Source organism: Microcebus murinus, chromosome 6, assembly GCF_040939455.1.
Source record: "Microcebus murinus isolate Inina chromosome 6, M.murinus_Inina_mat1.0, whole genome shotgun sequence".
In the NCBI taxonomy this organism is placed as follows: domain Eukaryota; kingdom Metazoa; phylum Chordata; class Mammalia; order Primates; family Cheirogaleidae; genus Microcebus; species Microcebus murinus.
Genome location: NC_134109.1, coordinates 107399767 through 107413449, shown reverse-complemented (window position 1 = coordinate 107413449; position 13683 = coordinate 107399767). Strand labels below are relative to the sequence as shown.

Here is a 13683-nt window from a genome sequence, read left to right as displayed (position 1 = left end):
GTTTGCTTGAGCCCATAAGTTTGAGGTTGCTGTGAGCTAGGCTGACGCCACAGCACTCACTCTAGCCTAGGCAAAAAAGTGAGACTGTCTCAAAAAACAAACAAACAACAACAAAAAACAAAGAGCAAGAAGTGAAGCTGGCCACTATAGTCCATTCCACTGCCAGGCTTGGGGAGGAGAAGAATGGTCTCAACCAATAGAGTAGTAGCGGTAACAACTAATAGAATAAAAGACAAAATGAGTGTCTTTCTGCATAGAATCTTGTCTGAGTTTGAAAGGGATCATTAGCCATCAAAAGACCTATGATGGCCTGAAAATACCACCTCCTCCACCCTTATTTAGTTTTACAGGGTATATAAAACATGAAAAAATCTTTCAGCTCGGTTACATATATGCGCCAAAGAAAGCCCTGATGGAGTCTCTGGCCCTCTTCACAGAAAAATGCATATGCAAGTTTTGTATTGAATTTCAGGGAGTTTGTGGATGCCTGGTTTAAGGTATCTCCCTGCCTAGGAGAAGCAGTAGTTTTGCATAACAGACTGTAAGAGTTTCAAATTAACAACTTTCATAGGAAGTAAGATCTCATGGATTCCCCTAATTCTACCCCAACCTCTCAGTTCTTTGGGGTGGTAGATATTATCTTCATTGGTGTTTATTCTATTTCTGGTAATGGTCCCAAATTTTGATTCAACAGTATTGTCCAAGCGCCTCCCATCCTGAGTATCCCCATATCCACACATAAAAAAGAAAATTCCAAACAGAAATAATTGATATTACTCTCCATGGACCATTCTGGTCCATGAGATCCCTAATCCCCCAAGAGATAGCTGGTCCACACACTGCATCTATCACTAGTTTCTTTTATTCATGACCCTAAACATTGATGTTTTTCTTTAGAAAAAAATTTTGGTTTTGAGAGTCTCACTCTGTTGCCCGGGCTAGAGTGCAGTAGTGTCAGCTTAGCTCACAGCAACCTCAAACTCCTGGGCTTGGCTCAATGCTCCTGCCTTAGCCTCCAGAGTAGCTGGGACTACAGGCACGCACCACGAGGCCTGGCTAATTTTTTCTGCTTTTGTTAGAGATGGGTTCCTGCGCTTGTTCAGGCCAGTCTCGAACTCCTGAGCTAAAACTATCCTCTTGCTTCTGCCTCCCAAAGTGCTAGTATTAAAAACATGAGCCACTGTGTCCAGCCTATAAATTTTTCTTAAGTGAATTTTCTTTACTTTCTTTGTGATTATCATATATATTTTGAATCCAATGCACACAAAGGGTGTTTCATCAACTTTAATGTTGTCTCCTTCAGTAATATGGACATGATATTAGGAGGGTTTCCTAGAATTTGCACAATCATTCCCAACTCAGCTTCTCCCCTGTTGTTAAGAAAAGCAATAGTTAGGGTTTCTTATCACCGTCACACTGCTGCATTTGGTAGTTTTTTTGGTAGTTTTTTTCCTGACTCTCTTAGAGATTCCGTCTTAGACTTTAACTGTTTTGACAATTTATCTTTAGCAGGTGATACTGTAGTCACTGGACCAATCCCCAGCCTTGATTTCTCTATTGGAATCACAGTGACATTTTGATTAGGGGGACGAGATCTGGAACTTAAGTAGTTGAGAAAAGAGATGATTCCTAGGGGAAGAGAAGAATTTGAGGTGAGGTTCAACAGACAATGGCCTTTTGGCTTTTGAAATTCTTACTCATCCTTTAATACTCAGTTCAGTAGTATTTTTTGGTGAACCCTTCTATTCCCCGGCAGAGTTGCTTTACTCTCCTGTGCTCCCATTGCTCCATAGACTTGTTTGAACAAAGCTTGAGCTTACTGGATTCAAATCATAGCTTCGCTACTTTCTGTGTGATCTTGGGCAAGTTACTCAATCTGTCCATGCCTCACTTTGTGAAAGAACAGGTTACTAATTCTAGGTTTTCAGACTCCAAAATCCATGCTTTCTTCACCATATCACACTAACTCTCCGTGTATAAATATTCTGAATAGGCACAGTCAGTGCTTCTATTTCTCCTAGATTCCACCTCCCTTTCCAGAAGTGATTTATTACCCTTTCCATCCTTCTAGCATAGGGCAGGGGACTAACTCACCAGCAAACGTGCATAAGAAGTCACTCCCCCAGTTAAGATGATAGGCCCATAGAAGATCTGACTCCATGGCATCCGTAGTATACCAGTGAACCTGTGCCACAAACAGGTTGAGGCAGAGGAGCAAGCACGTGGCTAGGACCAGTAGAAAAGATGTCACAACCCATCCGCGTCTTCAGTCTGCCTTGACCACCACCCCCAGCTCTTCTTCTGCCTCCAGAGGCCGTATGTATGGCAAGGATCAAAAGGATGGAAACTTGAGGATTGACTAAGATGAGTGAGAGAAAGGGGCCTCTACCCTAGTAAGGTCCACTAAGGGGTGTTCTACAAAGTAAGATAAGGCAGGGAGCTGGCAACTTGGTGTTGATACTAAAGAAGAGGAGCAAAGTTCAAAAGCCCCATAGAGAAACTTCGTTACCTTGACTATTTTGCCATGGTGTTACCCTGCCAGTCTAGGTCTGTACCTGAGATGAAGCTGAGCGTGGATACCTTCAGATCCAGGCTGTGGGTCGTGCTTTCTCTTCTAGGGAGGCAAGAGCTGAAGAGCCAGCCAAGGCCAATGAGTATGGTGAGGATGGAGATGAGGAAGAAGGCCCTGGAATATTGGAGATAATCTGTAAGAAGAGGAGGAAAGGAAAGGCTTGATTAGTGCTCGAGGGGTGTCGCCTTGAGAGTCTCAGAGAAGGGAGAAAAGACAAAGCAGAGCGTGCCATGCAGCCTCCTCTTCCCCAGCTCTTCACTGTCACTTAGAATTTCTTTACTGTGATTAAGGTAAAGATGATGTACAAATATTTCTGGGTGCATAAGTGAAAACTTAGATGTAAACTACTCTAGAAAAGGTGTGACTAGTCACAAAATGGATTAAAACTTTCTCTTGTTTCTAATTCTAATGTTAAAAGTAATAATTTTTTTTTTTTTTTTTTTTTGGAGACAGAGTCTTGCTTTCTTGCCTAGGCTAGAGTGAGTGCCGTGGCGTCAGCCTAGCTCACAGCAACCTCAGACTCCTGGGCTCAAGCGATCCTCCTGCCTCAGCCTCCCGAGTAGCTGGGACTACAGGCACGAGCCACCATGCCCGGCTGATTTTTTTTTTTTTATATTATATATATTAGTTGGCCAATTAATTTCTTTCTATTTTTTTATGGTAGAGACGGGGTCTCGCTCAGGCTGGTTTTGAACTCCTGACCTTGAGCAATCCGCCCGCCTCGGCCTCCCAGAGTGCTAGGATTACAGGCGTGAGCCACCGCGCCCGGCTAAAAGTAATAATTTTTAATATAAGTATTGGAAAGACTACAAAATATGAGGAAGCAGGAAGAAAATCACACACAATCCTATTACCTAGAGGCAACCATTGTTGACATTTGATTTTATTTCTTTCTATTATTGTTCGACCTTCTGATATGATACTAGATATCATGTGGGTTACATCTTAAGATTATATGATTTTTCCCAGGTTTCTGTGGTAAACATCACTTTTTTTTTTTTTTTTTTTTTGAGACAGAGTCTCACTCTGTTGCCCAGGCTACAGTGCCGTGGCAACAGCCTAGCTCACAGCAACCTGAAACTTCTGGGCTCAAGCAATCCTACTGCCTCGGCCTCCAGAGTAGCTGGGACTACAGGCATGCACCACCATGCCCAGCTAATTTTTTCTATGTAGTTTAGGTTGGGTAATTAATCTCTTCCTATTTTTAGTAGAGACGGGGTCTTGCTCTTGCTCAGGCTGGTTTTGAACTCCTGACCTTGAGCCATCCTCCTGCCTCAGCCTCCAAGACTGCTAGGATTACAGGTGTGAGCCACCCCACCTGGCCAGAGATAGGATCTTGCTCTTGCTCAGGCCGGTTTCAAACTCCTGACCTTGAGCGATCCTCCAGCCTCGGCCTCCCAGAGTGCTAGGATTACAAGTAAACATCATTTTTTTTTTTTTTGAGACAGAGTCTTGCTTTGTTGCCCATGCTAAAGTGAGTGCCGTGGTGTCAGCCTAGCTCACAACAATCTCAAACTCCTGGGCTCAAGCAAACCTACTGCCTCAGCCTCCCAAGTAGCTGGGACTACAGGCATGCGCCACCATGCCCGGCTAATTTTTTCTATATATATATTAGTTGGCCAATTAATTTCTATTTATAGTAGAGACAGGGTCTCACTCTTGCTCAGGCTGGTTTTGAACTCCTGACCTTGAGCAATCCACCTGCCTTGGCCTCCCAGAGTGCTAGGATTACAGGTGTGAGCCACCGCGCCCAGCCCATCATTTTTAATGTCTACAAAATAGTCTATCATATTAAGGTACCCTAATGATATGCCCATTGTTGAATTTGTAGTTTGTTTCTATTTGCTTTTTCTCTTTCAGATATATCTGTCATATACAGACCTTGTCAGCCTGTGACTACAAAATGAAGTCACGTTTGCTTTTACTTTGGCTTATATATTGTAATGATTTCAAGCCCTGTTTTACCAAGGCCCAAATTGCAGGACTTTAACACTGCAAAAATGTCTCCCAGTTTTTCTGAGACCCTGCCGCCAAGGAAGGGGTCTCATATTTGTTCAAGAAGAGGTCTGCCAACCTACAGAAAGGAAGAAAATATTTGCAAATTACTTATCTGACAGGAGATTAATATTCAGAATATACAAAGAACTGAAGCCATCAACAGCAAAAAAGTAAATAAGCCAATTAAAAAATGGGCAAATGATCTGAACAGACATTTCTCAAAAGCACACGTACAAATAGCCAATAGATATATGAAAAATGCTCAACATCACTAATCATCAGGGAAGTGTAAATCAAAGTCACAGTGAGGTATCTATCACCTTACCCCAGTCAGGATGGCTATTATCAAAAAGACAATAAATGGGCCGGGCGCGGTGGCTCACGCTTGTAATCCTAGCACTCTGGGAGGCCGAGGCGGGCGGATTGCTCAAGGTCAGGAGTTCAAAACCAGCCTGAGCGAGACCCCGTCTCTACTATAAAAAATAGAAAGAAATTAATTGGCCAACTAATATATATATATAAATTAGCCGGGCATGGTGGCTCGTGCCTATAGTCCCAGCAACTCGGGAGGCTGAGGCAGTAGGATTGCTTAAGCCCAGGAGTTTGAGGTTGCTGTGATCTAGGCTGACGCCATGGCACTCACTCTAACCTAGGCAAGAAAGCGAGACTCTGTCTCAAAAAAAAAAAAAAAAAAGACAATAAATGCGGGAGAGAATGTGGAAAATAGGGAACTCTTATACACTGTTGGTGGGAATGCAAACTAGTATAGCCACTATGGAGAATGGTATGAAGGTTTCTCAAAAAATTACAAATAGGCCAGGCATGGTGGCTCATGCCTGTAATCCTAGCAGTCTGGGTGGCTGAGGCGGGAGGATCGTTTGAACTTAGGAGTTTGAGACCAGCCTGAGCAAGACTGAGACGCCGTCTCTACTAAAAATAGAAAAAAATTAGCTGGACAACTGAAAATATATATAGAAAAAATTTGCTGGGCATGGTGACGCACGCCTGTAGTCCCAGCTACTCGGGAGGCTGAGGCAGAAGGATTGTTTGAGCCCAGGAGTTTGAGGTTGCTGTGAGCTAGGCTGATGCCATGGCACTCTAGCCCAGGCAACAGAGTGAGACTTTTTCTCAAAAAAAAAAAAAAAAAAATTACAAATAGAACTACCACATGATACAGCAATCCCATTATGGGAATTTATCCAAAGGAAAGGAAATCATTATATTGGAGAGGCATCTGCATCCCCATGTTTATGGCAGCGTTATGCACAATAGCCAACAGATGAATGGATAAAGAAAATGTGGTACATACACACCATAGAATAATATTTAGCCATAAAGAAGAATGAAGTCTTGTCATTTGCAGCAACATGGATGGAACTGAAGGACATTATGTTAAGTTAAATAAGACAGGAACAGAAAATTAAACACCAAATATTCTTATCATATGTAGAAGCTAAAAAATGTTGATCTCATGGAAGTAGAAAGTAGCACAGAGGATAGTAGATAATAGGAAGGGTGGGGGAAAGGAGAGATGGGGAGAGATTTGTTAAAGGATACACAATTACAGCTCAATAGGAGGAATAAATTCTCATGTTCTATACCACTGTAAAAGGACTATAGTTAACAATAATATATTGTATAGTTTCAAATAGACAGAGGACGATATTGAATGTTTTCAACACAAAGAAATGATAAATGTCTGAGATGGTGGATATGCTAATTTCCTTAACCTGGTCACTATATATCACATGTATCGAAACATCACTGTGTGTCATGAATATGTACAACAATCTGTCAATTTAAAAAATTAAATTAAAAAAAGAAGATGTGTGTTAACATTCTTTTGCTCCAATGCCATTACATAAGTGCCACACCACTGCTTCCCTCGGCGCTTGGCTCCAGGCCTTTGTTCTCTTGGGCTCTGCCGCTGTATGTTGGTAAGAGAGCAGGAGAGGGGGCGGACGGGGGTTGTTAAACCTTCCTTTTTGCTACCACATCCCTAATATGGAATAGATTCTTCCCTTGACGTCCCCATCAATAATTTACTAAAGATTTAAGAAATAGAGGATAACTTACAATTACAAGTGCATGTAGCTTTTCTGAGATACCAGAGACCCAGCAGTATCTTCAATATCCTACATAGGATGCCCCTTCTGGCTTCTTTCCTGTCCCAGTGTGGCAGGGGCTAGCTCATCCCACCACTGAAAGTTCTCTAAGCACTTCTATGCCTAAGAATACAAGTCTACCTTCCAACTAACCCAAAGAGAAGAAATTATTTATCAATGTTTCAAGTTTATCCCAGTCTAATATCTGCCTTTTAAGTTTCATTTTATTCTCCAGAACATGATGCTTACTAATATGATCAATAATAGTCATTTTCATTACCCACAGGGGTAAATTTTTCTGTGGCCCCAACAAGTTAGCTAGATTAAAACATAATAATTCAAGAGCAGCACATTTTCTAAAAACTAGGTCATTCAGAATTATAGTATATATAGCAGAATATATACTATTAGCAGTACATATAGCCTGCCAGAGCCATCAGCCCAGATTGAGATGTATAAAGCTTGAGGTGATAGGCATCTTTTGCAGTATTTAGCCCACAATCCCCCACGGGCCCTAGCAGCCCTTGCCTATAGCCCTGGACCATTGCCTTAGCCCCCCGACTGTAGCCACCTGGACCAAGGAAGGGAACCTGACTCGTGTTGGAACAATCTTATTTTTATGCTTGGAAATATGCTTGAACTAAGAAGATGTAAAGTTAAACCAGGATATCACCTTTTGGACACTTACACACTAATAAAAAGGAAAAACAGAGCTGTAGAGACAAACCAAAGATGAGTGACAAAGTGACTCTATAACAACTAAGTGATTGAGTGGCTTGATTTTCTTTGTCTGAGATTCCAGCTTCCTGTGGAATCCGCTAAGGCACAGCGAACTTCCTGCCCCTGGGAGTCTATGAGACTCTTCTGAATCTTTGTAAATAAATTCACTCTTTAGCTTATACTAGTTCAAATGATTCTATAATAATATTCAAAATACCAAGGATCACTGTCGAAGATCTCTCCTATCCAACTCGTCTAAGATATAAAGCCCAATTCCTCCTCTACCATGAAGAGAAGACTGTAACTTCATACTGTTCTTGCAATCTTTTCTGTCTTAGCTCCTCGTCTTCTGCAATCTACATAAACAAGATCCTCATAATTCCATAGGAACAGCTAAAGACTTGCAGCATAGAAGAGTCTAACAAAGTCTACTAGTAATAATCATATACGACCAAGAATATAACCAAACTAAACACTTAGCTTCAGATCTAAAACATCTGCATTTGGTTAACTTCAATAGTTTTTTTATTGATGCAACTTAAAAAAAAATGGTCCCAAAGCTGAATCCAAGCTTCTATCTCCTGTACGACCAAAACTGATGTCAGCTTTTAAATGAGAGTTTTTACAGCAGTTTACCCATCAAAGTTTCAAAAATCTTAGACTCTAAGTTACAAAAGATCCTGCTTGTATGCTTCAGTAAGGAGCCTTGATCCAGAAAGAGGAGTGCCCTAGATGAAAGGAACACATCCATGTGTCACCCACGTAGGTCACCTGTACCCAAACATTTCTCAAGTTTTTCTTACTGATATGCTTTGATGTGAACTTAAGCTGCAAGAATAGCCAGGCAAGCCTCGCAGCTTACTAAAAGCAATGCAGCTAACACTCTGGGAAGAGGGAGGATGCCACTTTCTATTCGGAGAGGACGAAGACCAAATCACTTGAGAAACTTGGTAAGATTCTTGCTGGTGTTCTCAGGATCAGCCTGATCCGTGATGCTACTCTTAAAAGTACTATCAGGTAGGACATGAAAGCTTTCAAGACTAAAGGGGGCACCACTCCACAGAAAGCAGTAGTGTTCTGTGGCATCCCCTTACATCTCAGTAAAATGAAAACATTCACCATTTGGCAGTTTGTGAATGACAGTCAGGATTTCCTCCTACTGTTGTGGAAATAAAACTTTGCCAGGGATATTTTGGAAAGTGATAGGGGCAGGGCTATTAGCCGTGTCCCACCCTTGTGAACAAATAGGTCTTGTTAACACTAGAGGCTTTTCTCTAAGCCTGCTGACAACCTGGAAGGAGGCAGTGAGGAAACCAAGATGACAATGAGAAGAAAGGAGCAGGGGAGAGAAGCGAGCTGTATTTACACTGAGCCCCTGGTGTTAACTGTTCCAAAGAGATTTGCCAACAGGCCTCCCCTCACTGCACTCCAATCCTTCAGCAAACACCAAAGCCAGGATAGGGAGGTGGTACTGCAAAAGGATCAAAGAGCTAGACTGAACAGCCTGGGATGGGGTGTGGGCAGGATTCTGGGGATGAAGAAGTTGCTGCTGGAGACAAGCTGGGGAATCAGCTCACTTATTTAGCCAATTCTAAGCCTCCTGCTGTTGCCATCATGACTTCATTCCAGGCACATGAGGCCAACACAGAACTTCCCCAGGCTCGGGGGAAGTGTTAAAAGAAGATGGTTTTGGAATGGAAAGAATCCTGGGTGGAGACCCAGCATCCTGGAGAGGAGTCTGGGAAATGTGCTTGGTATTAGGTTCCCTTGGAACCCAGCTCGAGTGCCAGAATAAAGCGTCCCTGCACAGCCCGGCGATGTGAACTGTATGGTGGTCCCTGGGGTCCTAACCCTAGAGTGCCCAGTGCCTTCACTTAAAGGCCTACCCTTTCTTTCCCACCCTCTGCAAAACTGTTCAAGTTACTCGCTGGCAACACATCCTTTACACACCACAGTCTGATCTCACTAATGCTATGGGGAGATAACAGAAAGATCTGTTCCACATTTGAGGCCTCTTAAGAAAAGTGAAGGATAACGTCCTCTACTCCCACCCCTTCTTCATCCCATTAGCAATGGCTACAGCAGAGAGGTTATTGGTCATCTAGACCCAGGCAGAGTCAGATCCAGGGCCATGATGACCTGAAGTGAGCCCAGGACATAAGAATATGAGCACACACGCTCTTGACTACACCCAAGCTAGTCCCTGTGAAACTCGTAGAAGTGACTGAGGACACTGTCAAGTAGGGGGAATAAATTCTTGTAGTCCAATAGGTAAAAGTTTGAAGTCATTGAAATATATAAAAATTATTTGACAATAATATATTTGGGCAATAATAACATCATATTATTGTCACAGGCAGATGAGGCCTGGACATGATAATTACATTTTGGGAACTCCTTACAATATCTGTATTGCAGACTCGTTACTGGCCCTAGAATTGAACTAGTTAACATTGGAAATGGGGTGGATACTTGACTTAAATAACTGTGTGTCTTAAGGACTCACTTATTTGACTTTCTCCACACAATTAAAGCATGAAGTTGGCATAAAGTTGAATTCAAGGTTCCAAGAAATAAACTATTTACTACTTTTAAGGGACATGATTTAAGGATTCTAATTCATTAAAGATTTAAATAATAATCTTAAGGCCTGAAGTATAGCCTGGGCACCCATTTATATAAATATAATTTCAGCTTAATCTTTTTTTTGAGACAGAGTCTCACTCTGTTGCCCAGGCTAGAGTGCCCTGGCATCAGCCTAGCTCACAGCAACCTCAAACTCCTGGGCTCAAGCAATTTTTCTGCCTCAGCCTCCTGAGTAACTGGGACTACAAGCATGTGCCACCATGCCCGGCTAATTTTTTCTATATATTTTTAGTTGGCCAATTAATGTCTTTCTATTTTTTTAGTAGAGACGGGGTCTCGCTCTTGCTCAGGCTGGTTTCGAACTCCTGACCTTGAGCGATCCTCCTGCCTTGGCCTCCCAGAGTGCTAGGATTACAGGTGTGAGCCACCACACCTGGCCTTTCAGCTTAATCTTAATGCCTGAACCTTTTATTCCATTTCTAATTATTTCCTTGCTGTTAATTTCTAGAGATGGAATTACTGAGTCAAAGATGAACATTTTTAAGTCTCTGTATACATGATCATATTGCTTTGGTTATACCAATTTGCATGCTGTGTATGAGAGTGTGCATTATCATTTAAAAATCTCTGTTAACGGCCGGGCGCTGTGGCTCACGCCTGTAATCCTAGCTCTTGGGAGGCCAAGGCGGGCGGATTGCTCAAGGTCAGGAGTTCAAAACCAGCCTGAGCAAGAGCGAGACCCCGTCTCTACTATAAATAGAAAGAAATTAATTGGCCAACTGATATATATATATAAAATTAGCCGGGCATGGTGGTGCATGCCTGTAGTCCCAGCTACTCGGGAGGCTGAGGCAGGAGGATCACTCGAGCCCAGGAGTTTGAGGTTGCTGTGAGCTAGGCTGACGCCACGGCACTCACTCTAGCCTGGACAACAAAGCGAGACTCTGTCTCAAAAAAAAAAAAAAAAAAAAAATCTCTGTTAACATGATAGTTGAAAATTTACATCTCATTGTTCATTTGATTTTACCTTTCTTTAATGATTGAGGTTAAATTGTTTTTCCGGTTTTTATGAGACAGTTAGTTTTTCTTAGTTCTTGTTTTGTGAACTGTCTGCTCAAAAAGAGTTGCCTTATTTGGATGTTTGTATTCTTCTTAATAAATTGCATGTCCTTTTAAATATATTAGGGCTGTTAACCTTTATCTTTTATATCTGTTGCAAACATTTTCTCCAATTGTTTTTTAGTTGAAGATGCAGGTGAATTGTCTGCCTGCCTTTGTTTTAGTTTCATCCCAAGATGCTGCTTCATAGGTTCCTGCCCCTTAATTCCAAATGCCACAGCCCACAGCCAAATAACTGATGCTCCACCTCAGAGTTGGTCCAAGGTGCTCTCTTCCCCCAGCATCTGAGACCTCTGCTTATCTGAGAAGGGGAATAAACACTTTACTCATGTATGTTTTCTTTCATGATACCTGTTTCTGTGTGTAAGTGCAGGTCTTGTGGGTGATGGGAAGGAAAGCTGTCGGTGTTTCCTGGAGTTCGTGCCAAGTATGTCCCAATAGGCTTATGAAACCAGTCTGTCAGTCAGAGTCCTGCATGCGGCATGTCTTTCCTCTAAGTCTGATTTTAAACTCATATATATGATATGAGGCATGTCTTTCCTCTAAGTCTGATTTAAAAACTCCTGTATATGATATTGTCGGGGCCCCAGAAGCTTATTTTAAAATATTTTGTTGCATTTTCAGATTTATTTAAATTCACACAAAATTTTACTCTACATAGCTGGCATTTCTTATACCACATATCAACATACATTTAATTTCTCTTTTCCTGTTAGCAGAAGAACAAGCTGACCTTGTTAATCAGACCTAATGGGTGCTGAGACACTTCGCTTTATCTCCCAGCTATGACCAGTCACTTATCATCTATTTCTGCAAGCTATGTTAGAATGGCAATCCCATTGCTTCACAGTAATACCTTATAAATGACAAAAGAGTTCTTCTCAGAGAGTAAAGAGTATCAACTTATTATTTGGGACAGGAACAGCCTGGGATAGGAGGGAGAAAGGGTACACAGAGGCTACCAAAGAAAAGGCTGACTACATTTGCAACTTGGCTGAGACCCATCTTGGACTTGGAGAGGTGAAAACCCAAAGATCTTACAGGAAGAAAGATGAAGGGATAATGTGGCAGAAAGCTGTGGAACTGTGGGGCCTGCAGCATTTAATTTGGTGGCACTCACAGGGTGGCTTGGGTGTGTGGCTCCAGCACAGCTCATGGTTGCATAAGGTCCAGAGTCCTGCGTAGAGCTCAAGGCCATTCTTGATCACCAGGAACTGCACCCAGTTCAGTGGGGACACGCAGATCAGCATTAGGAGGCTAAAACCACAGAGGCTGCCACAGAACAGTCGGATGTAGGTGTGTATCTCATCCACAAGATGCTGCCGCCTCTGGGGTGGCATCGAGGCACTCGGATGTTTGTTGGTGGGGAGGGTAGGCTACAAGGATGAGGGAGACATTGCCTACCCAAAAGGATTGCCCCTAATCCCCAGGGTCTCCTATTCTTCTCTACCTCAAATATCCCCATGTGGGTTTGATTTGTGGGTATCCGTCCCTACTCCTTTTATAAAAGCAAAAATTTTAGGGTGATCTTTTCTCTGTTCTTAGGATGCTCAGTCTAGCCCCACCTTTAAGTAAGTCCTCTTCCTCTCATCTGACCTCCAATTAGGTGCCTCCTCACCCTTTGATATTTCCGGTTTCCCTTTATTTTGGGAACCTCAGGAGTGTGGAAGGTCAAGACTAAATTTTCCCTCTGCGCCATCTTGGCAGCCATTTCGCTTTCTAACTGCCACGGAATTTGTCTCATCAGGTCCTCACGCATGCTGGAAGCACCAAAAAGGGCCAGGACCCATTACCCAGATCCATTTCTGTTTTATATTCTGGGTCTGGCCAGATCAGGAAGAGACGATCACATTTTAAGCATGTGTACGTATATGTGATGCTCCCCACCCTCCCTTCTCCAACTTTTCCCAACTCCTTTATTAAGTAAATCCACAAATATCTTGTCAGCAGTTGCTGTGTGTCAGGCTTTGTGCTAGGTCCTGGAACAAAAATATGAGTAAGACACAATTCCCACATAGCAAATAATAAAGTGTAACTCTGACGTCTTCAGAAGTCAATTGCTTGCGGTTGTTATTTAAGATTAGATGCGCGTCAGTAGCCAGTAGCCTGGAGTTCATGCCAACTCTGTCTCAGGCTTACGAACCAGTCTGTCTGCCACAGTCCTTCATGCAGCATCAACCCTCTTCTCCCTTTTTTGCTCTGGTTCCCTCTTTTCAATGCCCTCTACTCATGAAGCTCTTTAAGGGTGCTACACCACTGCCACTGCCACAGCTGATAGGGGCCACTATAACCATACATCCCAGAAGGCTACATACCAGTGTGCTAAAAGCTACCATTCTCCAAGATACTTTGGCAATGCTGGGTTCTATGTGGACGTGAGGAGAATGGGCTTTCCTTGATTCTACAGTCAGCACAGCTTGTGCCCAGAGTATCTTAAAGTGTCCTTTTCAAACAGCTCTCTCAGCATCTGATCCTAACTTCTCTCCCTACAAGAGCTCAAAATCAATCCAAGATGTGGTATAGATGTCATCCCGTCCTATAGCATGATCACTGATTCAAATAAACACCCTGCCAGATTACCAG

At 42.6% G+C, this 13683-nt stretch overlaps 1 protein-coding gene across 1 annotated transcript; it reads right to left on the bottom strand.

Annotated features, from left to right (window-relative positions):
* Nucleotides 1–1411: 1411 nt before the first annotated feature.
* TMEM202 (transmembrane protein 202) lies at nucleotides 1412–12823 on the bottom strand. Its single transcript, XM_012768236.2, has 5 exons — nucleotides 12719–12823; nucleotides 12221–12476; nucleotides 2556–2705; nucleotides 2095–2226; nucleotides 1412–1629 (listed from the first exon to the last, which is right to left on the bottom strand). Exons 1-5 carry the CDS (start codon nucleotides 12809–12811, stop codon nucleotides 1412–1414), a joined length of 849 nt encoding a protein of 282 aa, XP_012623690.2. The 5' UTR covers nucleotides 12812–12823.
* Nucleotides 12824–13683: the final 860 nt, after the last annotated feature.

What these genes read in the sequence shown, in the direction of transcription:
- TMEM202 (XM_012768236.2), bottom strand. Translation starts at nt 12,811, where the DNA reads ATGGCTGCCAAGATGGCGCAGAGGGAAAATTTAGTCTTGACCTTCCAC. An exon ending in GAAACCGGAAATATCAAAGG is followed by an intron (nt 12,477 to 12,718) that starts GTGAGGAGGCAC and finishes TCATCCTTGTAG; the next exon opens with CCTACCCTCCCCACCAACAA. An exon ending in CCACACACCCAAGCCACCCT is followed by an intron (nt 2,706 to 12,220) that starts GTGAGTGCCACC and finishes CTCTTCTTACAG; the next exon opens with ATTATCTCCAATATTCCAGG.